The following is a 27,142-nucleotide window of genomic DNA, read 5'->3' on the forward strand; positions in this document are numbered from 1 at the left end:
TAAGAAAGAGTTGGGTGGAGACAGGCAGAGTGTGTGTGTGTGTGTGTATATGTGTGTCTGTGTGTGTGTGTGTTTTATAGAAAAGGGAAGGGGGACACCCGATAGGTGGAGCTGAGGATGTGTTGACAAAAGGAGCCTGCACTGAACTGAATAACAGAGAGAGGGGGCAGCCTAGTGCCATGCACGGCTCCCTCATGTCTGCCGGAGTGAAGCTTTCGGCCATTGAGAGGCAGGTAGCTCTAAGTGTTATCTGCAGAAAAAGAACTGTAAGTCTTGTGGATGAGACAGTTGAGCAACCTGAGTTGTTGGGTTGAAATGTGAGTTATCTTACGCTACCTTGGTTGCTTTTCTCGCACTTTACACTGCTCGAGCCATTCAAAACAGTTGTGAGGGTTCAGAAGAGAGGCGGACAGAAAGTAATAGTTTAATTATCAGTCATCTTTATTAAAATAAAAAGGTTGGATAAAGGCCTTTCTGTCCCTATCCTCAAGAGAGTTTCCCTATCTAGGAAATTAAAAATAAAGATCAGTCTATGTCAAGTCGTCAAACTTAAAAACTGTTCTTGTGTCCAAAACATACTAATCTGACACTAACTAAGGGTGCAAAGAAATGCCTCTGACGTCTATTTGGCAAAAAGTGCATCAAAGCAAGTATATACATCCAACTGAAAATAGTATTTTTCAAGGAGGAATCCTTGGATCCAGAGGGTGTATCTTTCAAACAGCAGTTTGTTACGGATGGCAAAAATGTCTCTTTCAAACAATGGTTTCTTTGGGTTCTTTGCACCAAGTTCAGAAAGTTCCTGTGCAAACAATATGTCCCATACTATTTAGCTCTTCCAGAGTGTCTTTGCACTGAGTTCACAAAAAGGATCTTGTTTAGATGGGGTTTTTCAAATAAGGTTCTTTTAAACTTCTTGCATATCTTGGTGGATCACCTGATGTGCTAGTCTATTAGGTATCCTCCTGTGAGCTCTTCAGGTCTCTTGATATACCCCTCTTCAAGGTATTTTGATCGAAACATGAAACATGAATAAGGTCTTTGTTTAACATCATGCCTGGTATATCTATCCACCCACATATTTTCCATGTGCTTCCTAGAGTCTCTGGTATACGTTTCTAACATGTGGTTTGCAAAGAAAGTAACTCTCTTTCTGTGCCTTTAATGGGTCTCCTGGTTTACTCCCCTGCAGGGTATCTTCCCACCACTTCAAAGATTTTATTTAACTTCAAAATGCCCGGTGTTTTGATTGCCAGAACTCCTTCTCATCAACCTCTTAGATCCCCTGGTATAATCTCCTGCCAGGTATCTTATCACAATGTCTCATGCTTCCATATACTTTGAATGGATTGCCTGGTATACTCCTGCCAGGAATCCCTTTTTGGGGTCTTGCAGATCCTCGGTATACTTTTCTACCAGGTATATTCCCCCAAATGTTTACTGCCTGATGTACTCATTTCACCAGGACGTCTTTGTTTCACTGTCCTTTAGTATAGGATGGGTGTATTACTTCATTGTGCTTCCACTTTACTGGCTTGAGGTTCTACTTGTTGCAACTTTCACCACATTGCTATCTCATACACGGGGGCTTGTTCACATTCAGGCTTTTAATATCTTCCTTAGTACTTGTGTGCTTGGGCTAACACTTGCTCCAACTGTCCTTGCATTGACATCTCATACATGGGAACTTGTTCAAGTTCTTTTTTTGCACTTCATTTGGTCGATATTCAAATATTCTTATTTGCTTACATGCCTTTCGGTATGCCCCAGGATCCCTAGTCGTTCTGGGCAGACTAACCAGTGTCTTGCAGCATCCCAGACCCATGGCACGTTGCTGCGGTGTAGCTTCCTCTGGGACAGCCTCCCTCGCACTGCAGAACACCTACCAGTGCTCCCAGCAGCTATGCGCTCAGATGCTGGCTAGACTGCTGCTTCTCGGCACAACCGTGTCTCCAGTATCTCTGCTGTCAGTGCTCCATGGTCCTCTTACAGTGCCCACTGCGTCTCTCCTGCTCTCACCCATGCTGGTATGTAGATGCGAGCCTGAAAGTGCCTGCTCTCTCCAGCATGGTCCTTTTCCGTACTGCTTCCTTCTCCCGCTTTTGCTACTTTCTTGAATGCGGATACCATTTTTAAATGTCTGTGCACTCGTACTTTATGAAAACAACTAGTCCGCATGTTCAACTTTGTATTTCTTTCCATCTGCATTAACTCCTCATTCCTGTTCCTTGTCTCAGTACTTGAGCCGTTATGGGAGTTGGAGTTCATAGAATTCCCAGGTTTTCTAAAGTGATATTGTTTAGGACTTTCACGTAGAAAACCATTATTAACAGGAGGTGTTAGGGTTGTGTCCTGTGTTTATGAGATATGAGTGATATTTTGTATAGAGTAATTTGCAGGAAAGGGGTTCTGAGTTTTACAACAGTAGGGCTTTGTATAGTGACAACAATCCATCAAGAACAGGAATTATGAGGTCCTCTTCTATAGAAAGGGAGGAATACTGCATCTCTCCTGATGGGGTCACCACCTTCCCCGACAACCATCTACTCCCACATGATCCCCCCTTATAGTACTGTCCCCAGGGTCAGGATCAAGCAGCAGCTGCCATCGCCAGGCCATACGGGAGGAGATCCTTGCCGAAGAATCAGTGATGGCTCCATAGGATTCATCACAGGGTGGACAGACGGTTAGGTGGAGAAGTAGGCTAGAAAAGGAGAGGGAAGAAAAGAACACAATCTAATGTTATGTTGGTTTCTTGTATATTATTTTTCAGGCTGACCGGCTGTTTTCTGAGCATTGAGGGTGATGAGAAAGTTGGGAGGAGGGAAACTGAGACGGCGCTTATTTGCTGTACACCGAGTACATAGAGGTTGCAAGAGAAGTGTAAAGGCTGATACGTGTGATAGGGTGACTTATTCCCACTTCCTCCATTGCCTGCTGCACGTGTTGAGGGTGTATTTACTCTGTGCTTCTTGCTGTCCTGCCCTGCTTGTTTCACTTCAGCATGTGGTGCCTGTTGCAGCACATTGCCAGTAGATGATAGTAATACTGTCCATCTGCGTGCATGTCCCTGGACTTAGAGAGAGCCAGCTGGCGAAGGTGTTCCATACACGACAGGTGAAACATCTTTCGGTGGCTATTATCTTATAAGCAGTCTAAAACGACATGCATTTCCTATGCCAATCGTCACCATTTTCAGGGCCCCTGTAAGCAGGCACTGGGAAGAGTCTGAAAGCTCTTGTGTCAAGAATGCTAAATTTCGACCATGGTGTGTATATACAAAACATAGGTAACTCAGAGACACCACTGCCTGCACTTTATGGTAATATGCAGTGGCATCTCATACAACAACCGAACCACACCTGCGTATATTATGTCCAGTGCACAGTATGATGAACAGAGAGCGGACAGCTCTCTGGTGCAAGAGTGTATCTCTTGTGCCCTGCATAACTGACACCCCCTCACATTATGACTATTGCCTTGGGCATTTCGCGTCCTCCCACTAGGTGTGTCTCGCCGCTGTAAACTGTTATGCCAAACAATTAGCATCACTTCTCGTTCAGTATTACTGACCAAGCATACGATTTCTCCTCTGTAATCCCATAACTATTGCAAGAAAGCACCGAGCATGCAGACATCATAGCGTATAACTGATCGCAAGGTCATCGAGCATGCTACAGCATAGGTCACAGCATACAACTGATAAAGTAGATAATCAGGCACTCCATAGCACATACGCTCTTAATGGGCCTTCCGGAAATCTCTACAAACTCTACTATTTGCATCAGTTCTGAACCCTTGCTCTGTCTTCTCCTGCTGCTTCTTCTGTACTCTGTGTTACACCACTCATGCTCTGTTTCTTCCAACCAACTGGTCATGTAAGAGCTACTTGATGCCTGAGAGCTTAGTGCGCTATACAAATGGAAACATAAATAAATAAATAAATAGATATGACAGTGTTTAACTGACACAAGGTCATCAAGCATGCCCTAGCAGTCATCAGAGTATATAACTGATGGCCGAGATCACTGAGCATCCTACAGCATAGATCACAGCATACAACTGATAGACTAGACAACCAGCCATAAAATAGCAGACATCACAACATACAAATGATCATCAAACGTACCACAGCAAACATCCCAGTGCTTAGCTGACCAATGAGAGCATCTGCTAGCATGGAGACAGTACTTGCCACATGTACTGATTTACACACAGTGCAAGCTGCTGCGCTTATGGAATGAAAGGTATCCCTTGCTCCACTCACAATGGCCACCTTCTTACTAGACCCCATGGCTTATAGCCAACAGAACCATCCTATCATAGAGATATCCTCTTGGCTCCTTTAAAAAAAGTCAATCAATATCTGACGTCACAACCAATAACCAACAAAATATAGCATCATGTTCTACACAATTAACAATGGCAACCTTTATGCAATTCAAAATGACTGCCTTTATGCAATTACACACTTAAGCCCAATAAATATTTCAAGATGTCACTTAAACTAAAAGATGCATCATTCATGCCTCCACCAGACAAAAAAAGACACCATTTGTTGCTCATACACGTTTTTACATGATGCAATATTACACCACTTCCACAATGAGATATTTCACTTACCACTGCCAATTCGGCATAGCATTACATGCCAAGAGAGACCATACAACCGAAGAGAGACCATACTCACATTTACTAGTGTCAGATAACGGCTCGTTTAAAATGGAGGATCTCTAACAGGTCCTGTAATCCAAAAACCGAGACGAGTTGATACCTTGAAAACTCTGGGAGACATTATTCACTGCTCCACCTCTAAAGGCAACCAGCGGAAGATAACATGTCCCACAACATAGAACCCATCACTCACAACTCATATTAACTGTAAACTAGCACCAGATAACAGCTCCTAAAGGATCGTTAGCTGGGGCTCCAATAATTTGATATCCAGCAGGAGAGCTCTCATAAAGATCTCCCACAACATCTATTAACGAGCACAGTAGCTGCTAACAGCTGTTCAGCCGCAGGAGACGCGCTCACAGCACCTACTATCGCAATCCAGAATGGCCATCTCTGGACGCACAAGTGGCTTCACGCCTACCTATTGGGGTATTAAAACTAGAGCTGCGTGACATGCCTCAAAGCGCAAGACACGCCTCGCGGAGGCTGCATTTCCATTAACTCAACCAAGATGAGTAGGTTGGTAACAACATGTCAGATAATCTGCCACCCCACCATAGCATAACTTATCATATGAGGCATGGCTCGCCGCTCTTATTACCCTGAACTAAGGTGTGATTATGGTCCTGGTACTCGGATCCATGATGTTTTCCTGCTTTCACAGGCCTGGCTTTGGCGAAGTGGGAAAACAGAATTTCTGAGCCCACTCCCTCTCTGCACCCTCCTCTTCTGTGGGGACACCCACGTAACACCCATTCTCTTGCCCCCACTCATCTCCCTCGCATTGTGCAGAGAACACCCCCACCACTCCCAGTCTCCTGCCAAGACTTCTCCCTTCACTCCTGTGACCCGGCCACCTTTCACCCCCCATTTGCCACCACAGCACCCTGCCCTCACCTTATCCTGCACCTTACCTTTCATCTGCAACAGCTCGCAAAGTCCTGCAACAAATGGTAGCACCTCATATACCATTAGGGACATCACTTACTACTTTTTCATCCTTCTCCAAGCAACGAGTTGGTGGTAAATCTCTTTGTTTGGCGGGGGCCTCCATCTGGAACAGCCTCCCTGAAACTTGAGCAGAACCATCTCTGGTTCCAGAAGCACCTCAAAACCTTCCTCTTTGCTTCTGCTTTCTCTCCCTCTCTCCCCTGCTAAATTCCTGGCTGAAACTGCACTGATCACCTGGCCACCCTCTGATCTCGGGCGCATGTTCCCTTCTTCGCCAGTAGCACCCCTGCACTGCCTCCCTGGCATCGTCTGCACTACGGGACTGTATTCTGTATCCCTAAGGTCCAATTACAGCACTTAACACCTGATGCCTGCACTTAATCTTGCACTTGCCACCAGATGACTGCACTTTTTTTCACTGTCAATCCCATGTACTGCACTGCTTCCTCCCCCGCACTTTTCCCCTTCCCCAGCACTTGTGCGATCTCAATGTCACCTGGCCTAGTAATATGGTTGTCTCTGTCTTCCCTCTGTTCCCTCTCCCTTGCCTCGTTGGGCCTTGAAACGCTTGAGTATAGGCGCGTTATAAATGTCATATATCATATATAATAAGATGGCATATTCTATAGCGCACCAGATAGCACCACTTGTATTGTCCTGTGACAGGTAGATGAAAGCATCTTGAATGCCATACACTCCTCTTATCTTGTAACTTACGTGAAAGTTCCTGTGTGTAGAGTAGACACTCTAAATTGAAAATGAGCACAATATATCCTAACCTATCCCATCAAAGGATTCCTAAACAGCCCTTAAAATCCTGTGTTAGAAGACATAATGTCCTATATCATAAGTGACACCACCCACCGTCCAGCATACCCTGTAACTAATGCAGAATAGGACCTTCTCTACAATAAAAGGGATCACTTCCCGTTCCCCATGTGCTATAACCAAAGAAAGATAACATATCCTTTACAATAGGAGATATTTCTCATAGTCTCACTAATCCTGGAACAAATACAAAATATCCTATCCTACCCAACAACATCTCAGGTTTTGATACCTTTTATTGGAGTAACTGGGGGACAACACTGAGATGGTAGTTGCATTAGCTTTCAAAGTCCCAGAGACCTCTTCATTGGCTGGTGGTCACACGACAAATGAACAATAAGACATCCCTCACAGTTCTTCCAATCCTCTGATTAACATGAGATAACATTGACCCTTCTACTACAGGTGGCACTCATAGCCCAGATACCTCTATAGCTAACAAAGAATTGCATTTTGTGTCCCATACATGGCATCTCTTGAAGCCCCTATTAATCACATCTTCCATTCTAGGGGCCATCACGGACAGCTCATATTACTTTTGGTTTAGCGTGTCAAGCCAGCTCATACACCGTAAGGAATACCAGTTTGTTCCCCCAACACACCTCTAAGATGAAAACTAAAGCAAAGCATCCTGAATATTGGAGACATCCTCTCACGCTCTAACAGTCTTATTGCCCGGAAAACATCCCTCATACCACCTCTTAAATCCCTGAAAGAATGTAAGTTCTGTTGCAAGGAAGATAGCGCTCCTTACACCAGACTAGACACCATTTGCATCACCTGTCATCTGGGGCAAACAGCGCAGATAAGCAGTGGAGGCCAGAATGATGGCAGAGGCTGAGGTCTAAGGCTTGAAGTAGCAACGGGAAGCAGTGGGGACCAGAGTGATGCCCGAGGCTGAGATCTAAGGCCTGAACTAGCACCAGGAAGCAGTGGGTACCAGAGTAATGCCTGAGGCTGAGATCTAAGGCCTGAACTAGCATCAGGAAGCAGTGGGGACCAGAGTGATGCCTGAGATCTAAGGCCTGAACTAGCACCAGGAAGCAGTGGGGGCCAGAGTGATGCCTGACGCTGAGATCTAAGGCCCGAAATAGCACCGGGAAGCAGTGGGGACCAAAATGATGCATGTGGCTGAGATCTAAGGCCTGAACTAGGTTGCAAGACGATGAAGCACAAGGATCATTCATTTCCCGAGTGCCGCACTGAGGAGGGAGACATTTTCCTGTGCGCTTCAAGCTAGCAGGTTCCCATGTCTGTGCTGTTTGGTTATAGAACATAAATTACACAGGGCATGCTTAATGGTCCACGTGAACTAACCAGGCATTAACCATACCGAGCTGTTCGCCCATGACAGCAGGTCACTTGGAACCAAGAGCACGGCTACCGCTGCGGGAGATTTATAGATCCCTGCCAGGCACACCGGGATCCAGCATCTGCTGTGCTCTCTGGCCAGGGGTTCCCCAGAGCAATCCATACCGAGCTCGTGACGCAGCCCTGGAGTAGGTATGAAGCTAGGGCATGTTGTGTTCTGAAAACCAGTGTTTGCTGACTACTTTGCTGCAAGAAAACGGTCTCGAACCACCAAGGCCACGATGTGTTTGTTTCTCCGTTGATTTGGGCCAAGCTAATACAGCCTATATCCACCATTTCACTTTCAGGGGCCAGGTGTTCAGTAAAGGAGTTAAATAAACAATGCTCAAGGTGGAAAATCAAAGCCCCTACATGAAAACTCACCCGCATTACAAGCAAACCCCGCAGTCACCTCATTGCTCTGGTGTGATGTTGCCGAATGGAACTTAAAACAACAGCCATTTTACCACTTTGTGACCCTTATTTTTTCCAACGTTTATATGAAGGGCAACTGTTGTCGGGTAAGCCTCATGTGCTGTGATTGCTTACGTTTTGAGTTTTGGCTGTTAGCGCCACCTATAGGCTAAAACTATTGCATTAGAGTACAGCTAGGGAGAAATGGCATATGAGGAGTAACACATAGCGCGCAGGTGTTGTTTGGTTATTTACCCACCCATTGACTGCCTTTGGCCATGCTAACCCCTATGGCCATTCCCTCGCACTTCCGGACCCACATCGCCCAAAACACGTTCTCCTTGGATGTTTTTGAGCTATCCTTATCAAGCCTTACCATAAAAATGTGTGCACCAAGGGCCTGCCAGTGTTTTTTCAAAACAGTCTTCTGAGAGTTAATGACTTCATTGGAGCTGTAAACGCACTGCTGTTCTAATAGAAATGTTTTATCCAGGTCTGCCTTCAGCCACTGGAATTATAATAATGCATTTAAATGTGTGTCCTTCACCAAAGTCCTGTTAACAACAATCATTAGCAAAGCTAATCATATTGGCTTGTGTATAAGTATTCAGCATTTGCCAAGCACCGCAATTATAGGCTCAGGTACTTACACAATGATGCAGCTGCTACAATCGATAGCTAGTTAATACCACTATGGCAGTGCCTGGCAAATGCCTTTCCCAATCCTACACAAAAGGCAAAACCTTTGGCGTTGCTTGTTTTCTATGGTGCTGGACAAAGTGCTGACACAGCTGTGCATTGTGATCTGTGTTTCCCCTTGATGTGAGAGCACTGTAATCCAAAGATGTGCACCTATCACTTGCCCTGAGGGTGTAACGCGTGTCATGTCACCCAAGTAGTGAGCTGGTGGCACTGCTCACATAAAGGTCAGATGTGAATTGTATCTGCACTTTTACCACGTGTTGTGTCGTGACATATTGAAAAGCGCTGAATCAGGAGGCGCTTCTCATCTTGGGAGCTACTGTTAGTGTACTTTATGCCTGTTGCATATTGGACCATTGGGCAGAAGAACACTGCGTTGTGTATCTCTGCTCAGACATGGTGGTGTGAATTGAGCATCTGGTTCTAGAAATATGGATTCACCAAGACCTAAAAAGGGCGCCATGAAAGGCTGCAAATCAAGACAGTAGATAAGTAACCAAAAAAATCCATTTCAAGTGCCACTGGGTGATAGAAACATGTTTCTTTCGAGATTATTTGTGCATTTGAAGTGGATAGACTCTTGCTGTGGTTTACTGTAAAGCATTTCATTTCTTGCAACTGTAACATCAAAATATAGCTCTCTTAACAACTGGCTACCACTCGATCGCCCTTCCTGCATGATGCTAAACTCCTCCAAGATGGAAGTCATCTGTCTCCCTGCCTCCAATGTAAATACTACTTTCCCATCTACTGTCTCCTTCCCTCCTGGCCTCCAAAGCTCTTCACCCAGGGCCTGTAACCGTGGGGTGTTTAGTGACAGCGACTTTAGACTCCAGCAGTTTGTTGATTATGACCGCTGCCATGGCTGCCAGCATCAGTCTTCACCATATCAAGAAGATCGGCCACCACCTCTCTCAGCACTCGGCTAAAACTCTGATCTCTATCCTTGTGCTCAGCAAACTGACTATTGTTCAAGCCTGTTCCTTAGTCTTCCTCCGTCCTCCTACTCTCTCCTTGCAAACGTCCTCAGCTTCAACACACACACACCCTTGACAACCTACACATATTCTAGCCCATCTCGCTTTACTGACACCATGATGGATGGCTCTCTGTGCCAAATTGCTCTTGCTTCAGGGCCCCACTCCTTGCCTTCAAATCTGTCAATGGTCTCACCCCAATACTTTGCTGACTTGATCGCTCTTTCATCTCCCTCTGGATTGTCCCTTCTCCACAACTTTTCCATCCCCTACCCCTCTTTGCCTCCGCTCCTTCTCCCTCCTTGCCTTCCTTCTCTGGAAAGCTCCCTCGCCGGCCATCAAAACTAGCCCCCAGCCATCAAAGCTAGCCCATTGTTGGAATTGTTCAAAGCCTGTCTCAAACTCTACTTGCAAGTCGGTAGGGCATGTCTCCTACCCCCTCTCTACCTCGCTCAAATAAACTCTAAGCCTACCTTTCCCAATAATGCCACACATGATTGTAAATATGTATATTGTACAACTTAGATCACGGCACTAGTCACTGATCATGGTCTATATGTCATTTTATGACACCTTCATCTCCTGGAGTACTGGCAGCTCATAGCCATTGCATATTTTATAAGCACCAAACCCAAGGATTTCCTCCATCAACTGTAAACGCAGTCTATGTAAGTCATCCTTATTGTTCAATGAATTAAAAAAATATGTATCCCATTTACATTAGGGAAGGTTTAATTACTGAGCTTACAGCCAACAATAACAGAATTTCGATAGTGAGGGATGCGTGATTGGCAGTAACCCTAGTGGGAACCAAACACCTGTCATCAATAGGTAAAATACACTGTCATCTCTTTATTAAGTTATGGTGGCTGAAATACCAATGTTTTCCTATCCTAACCCCTTAGGAAGCAGAAGATGAAAAGACGACCATGATGTCACCAGTGAAAAACAGAGCAGAAGAGTCGGGTCTCCTGTTGCCGGAGATGGGAGGTGCATTCCAGGACATGGCAAGGTATGACTGATGGGAAAGGGGAAGAGAGCTGGGGGGTTCCTCTGGTCTAAGAATAATTGCAATAATTGCATTGATCCTACTACTTGAAAATAACCCAAATATGGTTGCCGATCTTCCTTCTGTTCAGGCATATTTGGAGCCGTGATGAGTTTAGCAGTTGGTTGCGAGTATTTCTTAATGTGTAATTCTAAGACATGGCTTGGTTTCAGTGCAACTGTGTTTCGTCCATAACTTGTACCCACATGTTCTTCCCTTAATATTAAGTCTTTGCTCCTTTTTATCAATGCAGCTTTTTTTCATTTCTTTTTTTGTTATTGTTGGCAAGTATAATCAGTTAAAAGCATTGCATCATAGTACAAAACGTACACGCACACACGCACATCTTCTTAATACAGCACACAGGTGGCCTGTTAACCCTCCTGCAGTTACACAACATAGGACCTCACAGGCACCAGCTTAGGTGCAAACACTCACAACTTGGTGTAGGGTTCCTATCCAGTTGTGCTATCAGTGCTCTGTGTCCGTTACAGGAAGCTGCGGAAATCCCCTTAAATATCCTTTGGACGTGATGATAACGACAGTGTCTTCACAGTCATTAGCCCACACTACCTCCCTCAACCAGTCTCCCTCTGTGGGGGTCGCGCAATCCTTCCACTTCCTAAGTAGAGGTGGGGGAGCCTGAGAATTCATTGGTGGATTCGAGCCAGAGCTAAGCCAGGGGGTCTGGCCTGGCTCTAAGAAACCAACGCGAGCCGAGCCAAGCCACAAAATGTTCTATTCCTGCCATCCTACCTCCTCACACCCCACAAAAATAAGACCCATGATTGGGGCCTGGTCAGCGACGGCAGCAGGACCCCTTGGTGCTGACAGTGGCGTGACCACTTGTGGGGGGGGCAGGTGGCACTTCCACATCACCTTTTTGTTGTTGTTGTTGAGGAGCCAGATGCTGTTGAGGGTGGCCACTCATGGGAGGAACACCATGGCAGAAGCAGGGAAAATAATCCCTCCAATCTGTCGGACTGCAACATTTCCCACCACATCCTGGGCAATTATTCACAACTCACTTGCCTTTTGTATGTTATTTGTATTTTATGGAATTTATAGAGTGCCTTTCGCCAAAGGTGCTGAACAATAAAAGAGAATCTAAAAAAAAGTACAATTTAAAATGAAACAAATTGAGCATGGGTAGATGTTATCAGAGGAGAGAGAAAGCAAAGAGTTTAAGAGACAAGAGAAGGTAGAAGGTAGAGTGTGAAGTTTGTTTAAAAGATGCAAAGAGATGGGGAACGAACTGAGAGGGGAAGAGCGTCCCAATGTTTAGGAGCCAGAAGTGTAAAAGAGCGGAAACAAGATGAAGCACTAGAAGGCTTAGGAACAGTTAAAATAAATTGATTCTGTGATCGTAAGGGGAGCGAGGGGACATAGAACCAGAGTAGGGCAGAGAGATAGGGCAGTGTCAGGGGTGAGACGCGGCCATTGCTATTGGATCCACTTCCTGGGGGTGGACCAGTGCGGGAGGATCACCTGAATGGGGGGGTCTTCGGGGAGTGGAAGTGTGACAACGAAGGATGAGACGCAGTATCCCCTTCCCTATGACACCTTTTCCCCATCCTGCCCAGTAGGATACTTAGGAACTCTACCCTCCCCCTTTTCCAACACGAACACTTTCGCACACCGTGAGTGACAATGGACTAATACCAGAGCCGTTTACCTGACATATCTCAACACAAAGGTCAGGCAGAGTCAGGCAATTGCCGACAACTACACACACCTGACTGCCCTTTCCCTTCCCAACTGGGATAAAAGCCAGAGCACAAGAGCACACGGAGAGCAAGGCTGAACGCACGAGGGCAGCTATTCCAGGATGGCAGTTCAAATGCAGGAGAAAGGCAGCGAGACCTGAAACGACATCAATGAGGGAGTTGCCTATGCCCTTTTCAACCCAGACCCGCAAAGCATCCAATAAAACAAACAAAAGACCATGAATCGCAGCTGGCGAATGGTGTGACGGATGTCAGCGGTACATGCAACCCTCCCGCACTGATAGCCAGGGCGGGGAGATGTGGTTGCCATCGTGGTGCTGTCCTTGGCTCCAGCGGCAACAGAAACGCCATCGAGTTCAGCACAACCGGTGAGTCGGAAGAACCTGATAGTGGGCCGGACTGTGTTAGGCTCAAGGTTGCAGTGGCAACAGCAAGAAGATTAAGTACAGAGATATTTTGTGAACAAACTTGGTACAAAGAGATGGTGGTCTGGCACCACATGGACGCTCATTCAAAGGCCTCTGGCTGGTACCCCACTCCTGAGCAAGGAAAGTATTGAACGGAAAAATAGTGAAACTACAAGTACCAAGAGGGCATAGAGAAGGCAGGCGTGAGGTGTCAAGGTGGTCATACAAGGGTCAAGTCAAACCCCTTGTACAATCGAAAGTCCTTGACACGTTGTAGAAATTGTAAAACTGGTGTTTGCACCCAGCTGAGGGGAACGCTGTACGAACTGTCTGATTATGAAGCATGCAATTGCCGTAGAATAACAGGGTGACCCAGCAAGATGTGATCGTCCCTCTGAAGCCTCTGTTTAAATTGGCAAGTGCTTTGAGAAGCTAATGCTGAAAGACGGATCAGAGCCCAGCTGAGGGGGATCCTAGGGTGAAGAGTAATGACCCGACCTGAAGGTTTACTATTTTGTTTTGTTCCTTTGACATATCAGGCCCCTTGGAAGCAAGAGACATTGCATGAGAAGAGACTTGGGCATAGAAGGCCATGATATAGCAAAAAGGAACTGTAAGCGTGTGTCAGAAGCCCAGGAGTGTGCTGTGCTCCAGAGTCCCGCCTTGTCCTGTGCTAAAAAAGTGGGGAAGGGAGACCCCGCCCATAACATCCCGACTTATTATTTGGTGAACACTGCTTTCATTTCTTGTGAAACATTACCCCACACTATTTTGTAGCATAGCACTAAGGATTGGCAATACGTTTTTTAGCATAGGCCCTTTTTATTTGACTAGACTCCACTAGAAGTGTATTATTATCATTTGATGGTCATAGCTTGCTCCCATCTTAGATTTAGGGTTAGATTAGGCATTTATCTCACCCATTTTCCAGTTTAATAGACACCCTTGAACTGTGATCACTTGTGTCTTGCTTTCATACCATGCCTTCCTTACAGAGGCCATGCGAGCATTGGAAAACAATCGGAAATAAAGTAATACAGAAGATGAGATTCGAAAGAAAGTAATGAAATTGAGAATAGGGAGGATGTGATGGGGAACCGAGGGGTGAGGAGAAAAGGAGACGAATAGAGGAATTGTAAATAGAATGAAGAGGAAGAAGGTGGGAGGCAGTGAGACCAAGCAGTAAAGATGAAAAATAGTCAATGCGGGAAAAGACAAGAGAGAAGAGAAGGCGTTTAGTAGTGTGAAAAGAAATATTGGTGCAAGAAAGACAAATGTTAAAAAGAGCATGGCGACAGGAGCGGGTGATGGCAGAAATATGAAGGGAGAAGGAGCAAAGATAGCACCCAAGTTATGCGCGGATAGCAAAAAGGGGAGCGAGGATGGGGGAAAGAAGACAGAAGGGAAGTGTTGGGGTGGAGAAATAGTAGAAAGGCCTTTGCAGTCTTTCGTCTCTCACCCCCACTTTTGGCTTTAAACAATACTGTGTTTTATAAAGATAACTTGAAAAGTACACAAACCATTGTAAAGTGCTAACGCAAAGATACAAATCCTTATAGAAATATGCCAGGCAAAATGTTTACAAACGTGGCATTATTCCCCCCGCCTTTAATGGAAGACTACAAATACTAGAATGTAATTCAGCAGAAGGTAAACATTGCCCTGTGCATTTTGAAAATGCACTTTCAAGATTTAGGGCCTCATTACAGGTTTGGTGGTAGCCATGCCGCTATTGGCAGCATGGCTGCCTCCAAAACCGGGTCCGGGTTCCCTGAATGGGGAATTACCGGGCCATTCCGAGTTTGGAGGGCCCGGTAATTCCTCCCTCAGGGAACCCGGGGCCGGACCTTCCCCATTCCCATTCGAGCCCCCATAGGGTTCAATGGGAATGGGAGAGGGAGCTAACAATGGGCCGATTACGACCGGCCCATTGTTAGCTCCCTGGTCCGCTTGCGCGACCCGGTAAAGACGCCTGTTTTTACCAGGCATCCTTACCGGGTCCCGCGAGGGGACCTCGTAATCCCACCCATTAGCGGACCCCGTTAAACCATTCCGGCTGACTTGTAATGAGGCCCTTAGACTCATAATAAAAGGTAATGTGTGAAAAAGTTACCAGTTTGTGTTTCAATGTTTGACAAAGGCATGCTTCATATATGCGAGGCAAAAGCCACATTCTATCTAAAATAAACGCTTTTTGGTGTGTTAAATATGAACTTGTAAAAAAAAGGCAAATAGTTTTAAACTGTTTTATAATGTGTATGTAATTGTCCTGGAGAAGGGCATAGATTTGGGCAGCTAACTGGTGCTTTGTGTGGTTGCTCAAAATAAAAAAGTCCCTTTGTAGTTCTTAACCAGGAAATGTTAAGAACGTCTTGTCCAAAACAATGTTCTCTTAAATGGGCCATCACCTGTAAATAACTCCCACTTTGAATGCTCAGCTTTAAGAAAGGAAGTGAAAAGCAGTGTGCCTTTGCAGCGTCTAGTGGTGTAGGGGTGTTCTTTGTCTGGAGAGCCGCAGCAGGAGGTTGAGAGGTAACACGTTGCTGCACTAGAGCTGCAAAAAAAGGGAGCCTTGTACATGGAAGCAGCAGAGCCCCTTTTCAAAACATTCATTCTGGAGATAGGCATCTGGTTACTACGGGGCCCATATGATCACAAGCACACATTTACTCCTTTTGTATTTATGGAGATGGTAAACAGTATTCCAAGCTTCAATGAGCTATGGCAAAAGGTATTCCCACCGTCAAGCGTCATTGTAGCTTGGAATCCTGTTGTTTTCATGCAGATAGAAAAGCCGGAAATGTGCACTTTAAACTTGAGCCAAGCAGGTGTGTCGAGGAGGGTGTGAGCTTGGTTTCCAAGGCCAATGGGCTCCTTCTTCGGGTCGGGCTTAATTGAGGCCCTGGGCGGTCCTCGCCTCGCTCCCCCACCTCTATTCCTAAGGTTTCACTGCTTGTTCAATATGCTCCGTTCCAGAATATTTGCCCAGTCCCCAAAGAGGGCACTCATAGAGGCCAGGTGCAGCGGCTTGTCAAAAATCTCGACATAGTGTCAGAAATTTGGGCCCAGAAGCCCACAACCCTAGGGCAATTCCAGAGCATGTTCAGGTAGTCAGCATTTTCCTCCCCACAGCAAGGAGATAGCCCATCTTTTTAAGGTTATAGTTTCCTAGGTTTACAGGGGGTCGAGTGCAGCTTGTGAGGAATTTTACACTGAATCCATTTGAATCTAGTGTTCATAGAGACAGATTTGGTGAGTGAGCTCATCTTCTCCCATGTATCATCTAGGACATTTACACCCAGGCCCCTAGCCCGTTGTTCTCTTACTTTGGTTGCATCCACCTCAGTTTTCCCCAAAATCAGTCTTTAGAGAGAGGACAGTACCCTCCGGCAGCCATATGAGTTGACAATAAGTGCCACTGCTGCGTCCTCAGGTGGTTCAATTGGACATCCTTCCCACAATTTCATGCAGTCTGTAGTATTGTAGTATCTCTATGCTAGAGTGCCTGTGTCCATTGCGCCAGTTTTGTAGCATCAATAGTTGATTCTCCGGAAATATGTCGCCCAGTAACTGGTAACCCAAGGCTTCCCAATGTTCCATAAGAATGTTATCCCAAGTGGGTTGGATATTGGGGGATCAGTGCAAGGGAAGACATTTATAGTAAGGATGTGACACCCTGGTTTAGAGAAAGATATTCCGCCATGCGAGGATTGAAGTCTATAATGGGTCATATCCGCAGTTATCTTTTTAATCGGCCATAAGAAACAGGATCCTCAGGTCTGCTGTGCCAGCTGCTCCACGCTCTAGCTTAACATGAGGTGGGTCTCCATCTTGACTGAACCAGAACGATGCATATTGTGCTTGTACAGCTATCCAGTACTTCCCCAAGTGTGGTGCTGCAAAGCCCCCTTTACCACGAGGCTGCCTCATATATTTCCATTTCTTCCAGACAGCCCCAACGTGCCACAAGAATTGGGAGAGTAAACCATGTATGTCGGCAAATAACATCTTCCCCGGCAATATAGGGACATTAACAAAAGTGTATAACAATTTGGGACGAATTAACATCTTAATGAATCCAAGCCTAGTAGCAGGCAGCAGTGGCATGTATCGCCATTTGACGAAGCTAGTGGTCAGGTAGTCTACATATGCGAGATAGTTTTTTTTAAAAAATAATTTTTATTATTTAAACAATAACACTCAACAAAACAAGTCCGACAGTGCATGTCAAGATTATCAAGCATCAAACATATTTCCATAAGATAGTCACTGTATTCCCTTTGCCCTCCCCCTTAACTAAGATAGTCACTGTATTCCCTTTGCCCTCCCCCTTAACTCTAGCTTACTTCCAATCACCTTCCTCTTCTGTTCCTTCTATAGGTTCATCTTCATCTGTATCTCCAGAGGAGTCCTGATCATCTGGGGTACCTTGGGTGGAACCATGCAGTATGGCTACTAAGTGTCTCCAAGCCATTAGAGTTTCTGTCTCTTCCTCCCCTCCTCTGTTAGCCACCTCATACAATACCACTGTTTCGGCATCTGCCCATTTCAGGAGATCATGCCACCATACCTCTATTTTGGGTCTATGGCTCGCTTTCCAGCCCATAGCAATTCTACGCTTAGCCAGTATATAGGCCAGTTCCTTCAGTTTGCTCACATGTCTCAAGTTGCGGGGTCTTACAAAGCCCACCACCATACATGCCTATATGGATTCCACATCCAGCCGTATCCCTTTCTCAGTTAGCCGGTGGGTGTCTTCGCCCCAGAATTTCCCAATCTCTGGGCATGCCCAAAACATATGTACCATCCCAGAGTTCACCTCCCCGCACTTAGGACATGCTTGTGTTTCTGTGCTCTTAAATCTGGCGACCTTCTGGGTGGTCATATACGCCCTGTGAGTTATATATAGTTGGATCTGCTTTAGCATCGCATTTCTGGACACCTTTTTATGATATCTCTGGGCCCTTTCCCAAAGCCCATCGTGCATTTGCGCCCCCACTTCCTCCTCCCAATCCCGTCTCAACTGGGTCACCTCCTTTTCCACCCTAGACATGAAGAGTTCATAGATTCGAGAGACTTCATGTCCTCCCTCCGAAATGCCATAGAATGTTTCTACAGTTTCATCTGGTTGATCTGTAAGCACCGATTCAGGCCATGTCTCTCTCACCCTTTGCACCATTCTGATATAGGTAATATAATGTCCCGGGTGTAGTCCAGTTTCCCTTACTAGCTCTTCAAATTCCATTACTTCCCCTTCTTTCCATAGGTCTCCCAATGTTGCTATGCCCACAGGTTCCCAGTGTCTATGGATCGTCTTCCTTAGTTACTCGTCCACACCCCCAAATGCCACTAACGGCATCTGCGGGGAGCATGGGGTTGGGTTCTCCACAACCCGGCAGGCTTTACGCCATACCTTCCATCCCATTTCCAGCAGCCTTGATCGCCCCCTCAATTCTGGTTTGGGCGCTCATATCACCTCTTTCAAAAAGAACGGGGCACATTCGGATCTTAACATTCTGGACTTTGCTGTGGGGTCTTCCGACAGCCATTTCGCCACATACTGTAGCTGACTGGCCAAGTGGTAGATCTCGAAATTGGGCAGTTTTATACCCCCCCTTATCATACGTTTTTGCAATATCCATAAAGCTATCCTATTTCTGGTGTTGTGCCAGATAAAGCCTCTACATAGGCTTTGTAATTTACCAAAGAAACGCTTGGGTATCATAAAGGGGATGTTCACAAAGAAATACAACAGCCTGGGCAATGCAGCCATCTTCAGCAGCGCCACCCTCCCTACCATGGCCAAGGGAAGCTTTGCCCAGAATCTCATACTATTCTCCAGGTTTGCAACTGCCCTCTCCGTATTATGTGTATGCTCGTCTTCCACTTTGTGATATATGTCTACTCCCAAGTACCTAAAAGTTCTAGTCTCCCAGGTTATCTGCAATACTGGTAGGTTCTCCTGCGGGATCCCTGTATATCTACCCAGAGGGAACAGACTCGATTTTGTGGGATTAACTGCGATCCCAGAGAGCGACGCAAATCGCTCCATTACTTCTAGGATATATTGCAGGTTCTCCTCTGGATATCTCCGGTATAACAGTAAATCGTCGGCGTACAGTGAAATGAGATGTGGTCCTCCCTTTGTGTAAATTCCCACAATTTCATATTGTTGTCTCAAATATATCGCATGGGGTTCTAGTGCGAGGATGTACAACATCGGGGACCAGGGGCAACCCTGTCTGGTGCCCCTTCTTAGCTGCCATTTATCCGAGATAGTCGCCCCCGTCTTAACCCTGGCTATTGGGGAGCTGTACAGCAATTTAACCCATTTCAAATACCCTGGCCCTATTCCTTATTCCTTCAAGGCTGCCATCAGCCAAGGCCATCTGACCAAGTCAAAGGCCTTCACCGCATCTAGGGAGGGAATTGCGATTTCCTGCGCATTGCCTTCTGATTCTTTCATGACTCGGTGAAGTCTTCTAAGATTATCAGATATGCTCCTATGTGGGACATATCCAGTCTGGTCCGGATGTATGAGCTTATCTATAACTCGTCTCAATCTGCTTGCCAAAACCGCCATACGGATCTTGCTATCTTGGTTTAGTATGGATAGTGGTCTGTATGACCTGCAGTCCATGCTAGGTTTGTTGGGCTTGAGGAGCGGGACAATGACTGCCTCCCTAAGGGACTCCGGCAATCTCCCCGCTTCCCATGCCTCGTTCAGCATTTCTAACAATGGGGGGAGCAGCTCCGTCCCATACACTTTGTAAAACTCACTAGGGAGTCTGTCGGCTCCCAGGGCCTTGCAGGTAGGTAGCAGCTTGACTACTGCTTCCAGTTCTTCCCATGTGACTGGGGCATCTAGGTCCTCTCTCTCTTCTGCACTCAGCTTCGGCAAGCCTATGTCCTCTAATGTTTCCTCTATCTCACTCAGTTCCCCTCCTTCCACGTCTCCATACAATTTCTGGTAGAATTCAAGCAACCCGTTATTCACTCCCTCTTGGGTGTCTATTATTTGACCATTCTTCCCGTTTATTGCTCTGATAGCTTCTCTGGGCACTCCTTTTTGTATAACCATGCCAGCAGCCTTCCTGGCTTATCCCCACCCGCATGTTGCCTTTCCATATACTTCTTGTAGCTTAAGTTACACAGCCTCTCCCAGTGCCCCCCGCACGCCTGCTGTAATTTATGTACAGCTTCGGCGGCCTCCAGGGAGCTATCCCCCTTGTTCATGATCACTTCTAGTTCCACCTCGGGTTTTTGTAGTTCCTGGATTATTCCATCCTGGAGCCCTTTGGATTTTTCTATAGCTGATCCCCTTACCACCACCTTAAAAGCCTCCCACAGTGCGCCCGCCGAGTCCACACTTCTGGTATTCTTTTCAAAATATTCTATGATGTCCTCTCTGAACACTGTGTCTTTCAGCACCCTAGCTCTGAGCCGCCACGTGGGGATCTTCGCTGGGGGGGGGCAGATGTTGCCATGTTATGATCAATGGGAAGTGGTCCGAGAGTACCCTCGCTTTGTATTCTGCTTGCACTTTCTCCCCAGTCACCTCAGAAGAAACAAACATGTAATCTAGCCTTGTGTGCACGTTTTGTGGGGCCGCATAGTGCGAATAATGCCTGTCTTGCGGGTGGTTCAATCTCCATATATCTTCTAGTTGAAAGTTTTGGCAGCTGGAGTGGGTTTGTTCCGTTTCCCATCTGACCTATCCATTTCGGAGTCCAGCGTACAGTTAAAGTCCCCCCCCCCATATGACTGATCCTCCCAGGTACAGGCAGACTTTGCCATACAGGACCTTGAAATAGGCTACGGTATCTTGGTTGGGGGCATATGTGTTGATAATGCACACCTCCTTATTTTCAATCAATCCCCTAATTGCCACCATCCTCCCGTCTGAGTCCGCCGTGGTCTGTATTAGCTGAAAAGGCACATGCAGGACGATCCAGGTAGTTACCCCCCCAGCGTATGTCGAATATGTTGCCCCAATTGTGGTCCCCTTCCATTAACCCCGTATCACCTCCTGTTTGTCCTTCGTGAGGTGGGTTTCTTGTAACAGAGCTACATCTACATTCTGCCTCCTCAGGTACATCATAATCTTGTTCCTCTTTAAATAACTATTGAGCCCTCTAACATTCCAGGTCATTATCTTCAGGTCTCCCATTTTCAGCCATACCCTATCCCCCCTCTATCCCTTCTCCTCTTTGTTTGTCGCACGCAGTAGCGCACGGGTGTAAGCTTGTTCCCCAACTAATTGCACTGTAAACTCACCAACTCCTCTCCCTCCCGCCTCCCATCCCATCCCCAACTGTTGCACAGCTCCATCCCTGGATCTCAGGCATCCCCGCATTTGTCCTGTCCTGGCTAAGACGGTGCTCGGAGCCCAGCAGGGGGTTACCGCACTATCGGTAACCCGGCTAACCTATCTAATGGGGTATGAGTTCCGGTTCTCTTTCTCTCTCGCTTTTTGCTATAACAACTCTGCCCGTCGCTACTTTGCATCCTAAATCTATAATCAAGTCCCATTGTCACAGTTTATACAGCACCTCAGCCTCTAGAACCATTTTCTCGTTACTCCATACTGCTCTCCTTCTGATCATATGCTCCCGTCGGACAGTTCTGTGCATCCAGCCACTCTGTTGCTTCTTCTGGTGTCTCAAAGAAAATTGCTTGGTTCTTAAGGACCACCTTAAGCTTTGCCGGATACATCAACATGTATTTGTAGCCCGCCTCTCGCAGTTTCTGCTTCACTGTTCCAAAGTTCAGTCGCCGTCTCTGCACCTGGAGCATGTAGACCGGGTACGCGGTGATAGACGCGGAAGCCCTTTGTATTGTACCCCCTTTGCGGAAGTGTTCCAGAATTTTTTCTCTGTCGCAATAGTTTAGTATTTTGGCAATGATCGGTCTTGGTGGGGACCCCCGGGAGGAGGGGGCTTCTTGTCAGAGCCCTATACGCTCTTTCCACCGCAAATCCTTGGGTGAGTGCCCCTCCTTCTATTTCTTGCAACAGTTTGCAATCAGCATGGGGTTCGGTCCTTCCTGTCCCTCAGGGAGTCCCACAATACGTATATTTTTTCTCTGTGCACGTCCTTCGGCTTCCTCAGCTCTGTTCTCCAGGTTGTTCACTTGTTGCTGCAATGCGTGGATCTCCGAGGCATGCGATGCGCAGGTAGTTGCGTTTGATTTCACTTCTTTCTCAAGCTCACTTGTTCGTTCCGCAATTTTCTTTACATCCTGTTTTAGTAGGTTAACGTCCACTTGTACTGCATCAATTTTAATTCTAGAGACTCTTTTAGTGTGGTCATTGCGCACTCCAGTTTCGTTTCCCATGTCTTTTTCAGATCTGTGATGGCCTCTAGTATCTGCTGATCGCTGCGCGCTGGGGATGTTTCCGCCTGAGCGCTCCTATCTTTGTTCCTGGACCCCTCCATTGTTTGTGGACTTCTAGTAAAGTCCTCAATTGTGGGTTGCTTTACCCTTTGTCTTGGGCTGCTTGGATGCCATCACGCTGCAGTTCGATGTGGTCGGGGCCAAGGTGCCCGATGTTTGCATTTAGGCTCCCCTGCTCAGTGCTAGGTTCCGTTTGGGGGCCATTCCCTATATTGTCTTGGGTCCGGGACTCCTCCCCGGGTTTAGGGTACTCGAGTGCTCCGTGCGGCCTCCAAAGTCTTATGCCTACTCCATCCCCTCCTTAGTCACTCCGCGGCGGCTGTGCTTCATGGGTCCATGTTTGGTCCATGCTATCTGATGCTCCCGGGGAAGTGGATGTTTCTGTCCGTATAGTTGGTTTCCCACGTGTGGTTTGGAGGGCAATGCACTATGCAGCCTCCCCAAGTGTCTGCACAGCTCACTCCCCAATGTCACATATGTTGCAGCCGTTTATTCTCCGAAGTGTGGGGTTCTAGCAATGTTTATCTTGGTGCTTCTTGCCTCCCCAAGCTTGCAAGATAGTTATGAATTAGTTGGGAGGATTCCACATGAGACACATGTACCCCCAGATACCAAAAATGATCAGACGTTCACTTCAGGGGGAATGCTCCTAGAGGCATAGGCGACGCTTCCGCTAGTGGGAAAATCTCAGAGGATCATCACAAGTTGGCCGGTATCCCGGCAGTAAATCAGCCGGGATACCGCCCAAAACAAATAGCATTACTGCAACTTGGTTCCATGCTATTAGCACTGGCTCCCTAGTTGCGGCGCGGCAGTAAGTTCCCATGTGTATTGGGTCCATTGGACCCAATGGGGCATTTTTCGGTGCAATTAGCGCAGCGCTAATTGTGCCGATAATTGGTTGAAAGTCGCCAGATTTACCTCCAGTTTAAAGCTGCGGGTAAAGCTGCCCGACTTTCCGCCCAGCTTATAGTTGGGCGGAGCGGTAATAGCATTACTGCTGCATTTTTTACCGCTCCCCCAACTTATGATTAGACCACTAGTGTAGTTCACAGTGAACCCAGAGAATTCCCCAGTGTGTGATGTCCTCCATAATGGGATCCAGGATCCTCTGCGGATCCCTGACATACAGCAAAACGTCATCTGCATTGAGCAAAATGATCTCGGATGGGCCAGTAATTCTTATTCCCTGGTTCCACTGGCAGTCCATAATCAAGTCTGCCATGGGTTCTATTACCAGAGCGAACAAGATGTGTGATAGGGAACAGCCCTATTGAGTCCCTCTTTCCAGCGTCAACGGGTCAGACAGGATAGTATTAACCAGAATACGAGCCAATGGGCAGGTGTATAGGAGTTTGATCAATTTAAACTTTTGGTCCCAAAGTCCGCATTTGGTTACTGTAATGAAAAGATATTCCCACAAATCCATATCAAAGGCCTTCTGCACAACTGCGACTGCTGATGCACCGGGCGATATACGAGCCATTATATTAAAAAGCTGATAGATGTTCAAGGTTGTAGAGCGACTCGGTAGAAACCCTGCCTGTTTCTGGGGGATCATATGGGGCATTTGTGGTAGTAGCCGGTTAGCTATGATTTTGGCACATATTGTGGCATCCACGTTAATTAACGACAATGGTCTATATGGCCGGCATTCGTTGTTGGGCTTCCATGGCTTTAACAAGAGTGTAATCGTGGCTTCACAGACCAATTCTGGTAGCAGGAAGTTTGAGGGGGACTCCTCCCAGACCTTCAAGAGGTACAGAGCCAGGACTATCCCAAATTCCATATAGAATTCAGCAGTCAGTCCATCCGGGCCAGGGGCTTTGTATCTTGGGAGCTCTTTTATGACATGCATGATATCCTCAACACAAAACTGGTACATTGATCTGTTCCCGAACACTGTCTGAAGTGTGGATATAGGGATATTATCCAGGAGTTCCTGAATCTCTGTCTCCCCTTTGGGTTAGCAGCAGCACAATACAGCGATTCATAGAATCTATTGAAAACTACCATAATTTTGCAGTTGATGTAGTGGGTTGTACCCCGGTCATCCATAGTGCTGTCTGTATAATGAGAGCCCTTTTCTTGTCTTACCTGTCATGCTAACCATTTGCCCGGATGTTCACCTTCCCCATATTTCCTTGCTGCCATAGGTTTTGAAACATATTTGACCTCTCTGGCTGCATGGTCCCTAAACTGTTCAAGGTTGTTGCGAATGGCCGCTAGAGTCTCTGGTGTAGGTTGGGCAGTATAGGCATTTTCTAGCTAGCTCCTTGAGTCTCTCTCCACACTTTTGTATATCTCTTCTAATGGTTTTAAGGACCCTGAATTCCTTGGACATCGCCATTCCCCTAATATAGACCTTAAAAGCTTGCCACAGCACACCACATTATTGTCATTGTTTTGGAGTTCCATGCAAATGTCGTGTCCTATATCTGTTTTGAACACCAGATCTTGTAATGCCTCTGATCTAAATCTTCGGCTGTACACTTCCATTTCTGGGGACCCATGTCTAGCTGCAACAGTACTGGCGAGTGGTCAGAGAATGTGTGTGGTAGTATAGCAGTGTTAGCAACCCTACCCACCAGGTGGCGCGATAGCAAGAACATAACTATTTTAGAGACCATGTCGTGAACCATAGAGTAATATGTGACATCTTGTGCATAGGAGTGTAGTGTTCTCCACACGTCACACAGTGACAGCCTATAAGGTTTAGGATGCAACAAGCCCCTCTCGTCAATGGTCTGGGTGCCTTACCCGTCCTGTCAAGCTGGATGTCAAGCACGGTGTTGAAGTCATCACCCCATACGATCAAAGTTAGTTGGTACAACTCTAATATAACTGCAATCGCCACATAGAAACCTGGGTCATCTAGGTTGGGACCATTTGTGTTCACAAGGAGAGCTTCTGTATCAAGTAATTTACAATCAGTGATCACATATCGTCCATTGTGATCCACGTGGTTTCTCAACAAAGCAAATTTGAGGGACGTGTGCATTCGTGTGAGAACCCCCCTAGATTGGGAAGCATAACTTGTGAATTATCATTTTTTTCCCCCAAGCTCTCACAAAACCAGTATTTAATCCTGCTGTGGTATGTGTCTCCTGAAGGAAGAGAATATTAATCTTATGTCTTTTGATATACACCAGCAGATTCCTAGATTTAGAGTATTTGCCCAGCCCCCTGACATGCCAACTGAAGGCATTAATCAGAATCATGATGTCGGGTACCTACAATGGTCACAACCCACAAATTGTCTAGCCCCACCCATTTTGTGTTAGATACATTGCATCGATCACATTTAAAAAGTGACCAAGTCACACTTGCCAAGCCAACCTTTTCTAACATATTGTGAGCCCCAAACCATGACACTCCCCCACCCCTCCCTTATCCCCATCCCAATCAGGGTGATATCAACCCCCCCATCCTCCAACAAATTAACTCCCTCCCCAAACATAGCAACCTAGCATATTGGGGACCGCTGCGGTGATTCTGAGAGACCACATTCACAGCAACATCCTACTCATGCACAGGATTATGAACTCAACCAAAGATTATTAAGTGCCCCGGTCCTGGTTCACCCACTCTAGGAATTCTGCTCCACAGTGCAAGGATGTCTCACCCATCGGGTTTCGGGGAAGGGAGATGTTGGCCTCAATGAAGGCGTAGCTTCATCAGGAAGTGTAAAGAAGAACTTCTTGCCCCTATGCTGAATGCGTAGTCTGGCAGGGAAAAGAATTGCGTAGGGTATTGCACGCTCCTATAGATTTGTTGTACACCATTAGATGAACGCTGCTCCATCTGCACTGCTGTGAGAAGTCTGGGTAAATATGGATTATAATAGATGAAAAATGCAAGGATCCCTTCTCCCTGGCCTGCTGCGGTTTTCCCTATAATTAAGTAATCAGGCAGTTACTGGGCATGAGGGGCACCAGGTTTGGGCCTCGTCATGTGTTCGATCGGCCCTTTCCACCACTAACATATCAGTCACAAGCGAGGGGCCCCGTACCTCTTTAAGTAGATCTTCAACCATCACCTCCATGGCTCCTTGGCACACCTGTTCTGGAAGTTCTACAATTCTGATGTTATTACATCTAGATTGTGACTCTAGGTCATCACATTTTAGCAGGGCCTGCTTATGATCTTTAGTTGTCGATGCCATCTGTACCTTGAGCACATTAATATCATTCTCCAGCATTGGATCTTTCATAGATTTACATGTTTTGAATATTCCCGGTCATCAGGCTGGGAATCATCAGTAACATAGAGCAGTTTAAACTTGAACTGAAACTATCAGTCACTTTTGTGCACTTGTACAGTCATATTTGGTCATACTGTCCACAGCCAATGGCAGCACCTCCCTTAACTCCTCCCCTGTCGGCCATCTTCAGATTTTCTCTTGTTGGGAATCCTCATAAAATGACTTTTATTACAATCTCGACAGCACATTTCAGCTTTTCAATGACTCGTCCACAACCGGTGCTAACGGCAACGCTGCAGAGTCCGTAGATCGTTCCCGCCGTCTGTAATCTTCGACGTTCATCGTCTGCGTAGTTTGGGCCTGTCTCATGGTCGAGTCCACGAGGAAGAGCCTGTTCAAGGCTTGTGCCCGCAGTGGGCCGAAAAATGTCTACATTGAAGACCATCACGACTGTCTCAACT

At 46.5% G+C, this 27,142-nt stretch overlaps 1 protein-coding gene across 2 annotated transcripts in view; it reads left to right on the top strand.

Moving 5' to 3' along the window:
* Positions 1-27,142, top strand: part of CALCOCO1 (calcium binding and coiled-coil domain 1) — a 417,334-nt gene that overhangs the window by 255,596 nt on the left and 134,596 nt on the right. For both annotated transcript variants that reach the window (XM_069653276.1, XM_069653277.1), the window contains exon 15: positions 10,805-10,911. In XM_069653276.1, coding sequence (XP_069509377.1) covers positions 10,805-10,911 — 107 coding nt within the window. The remainder of the gene's footprint in view (positions 1-10,804; positions 10,912-27,142) is intronic.

This window comes from Ambystoma mexicanum, chromosome 3q, assembly GCF_040938575.1.
Source record: "Ambystoma mexicanum isolate Mex_15411 chromosome 3q, UKY_AmexF1_1, whole genome shotgun sequence".
Lineage (NCBI taxonomy): Eukaryota > Metazoa > Chordata > Amphibia > Caudata > Ambystomatidae > Ambystoma > Ambystoma mexicanum.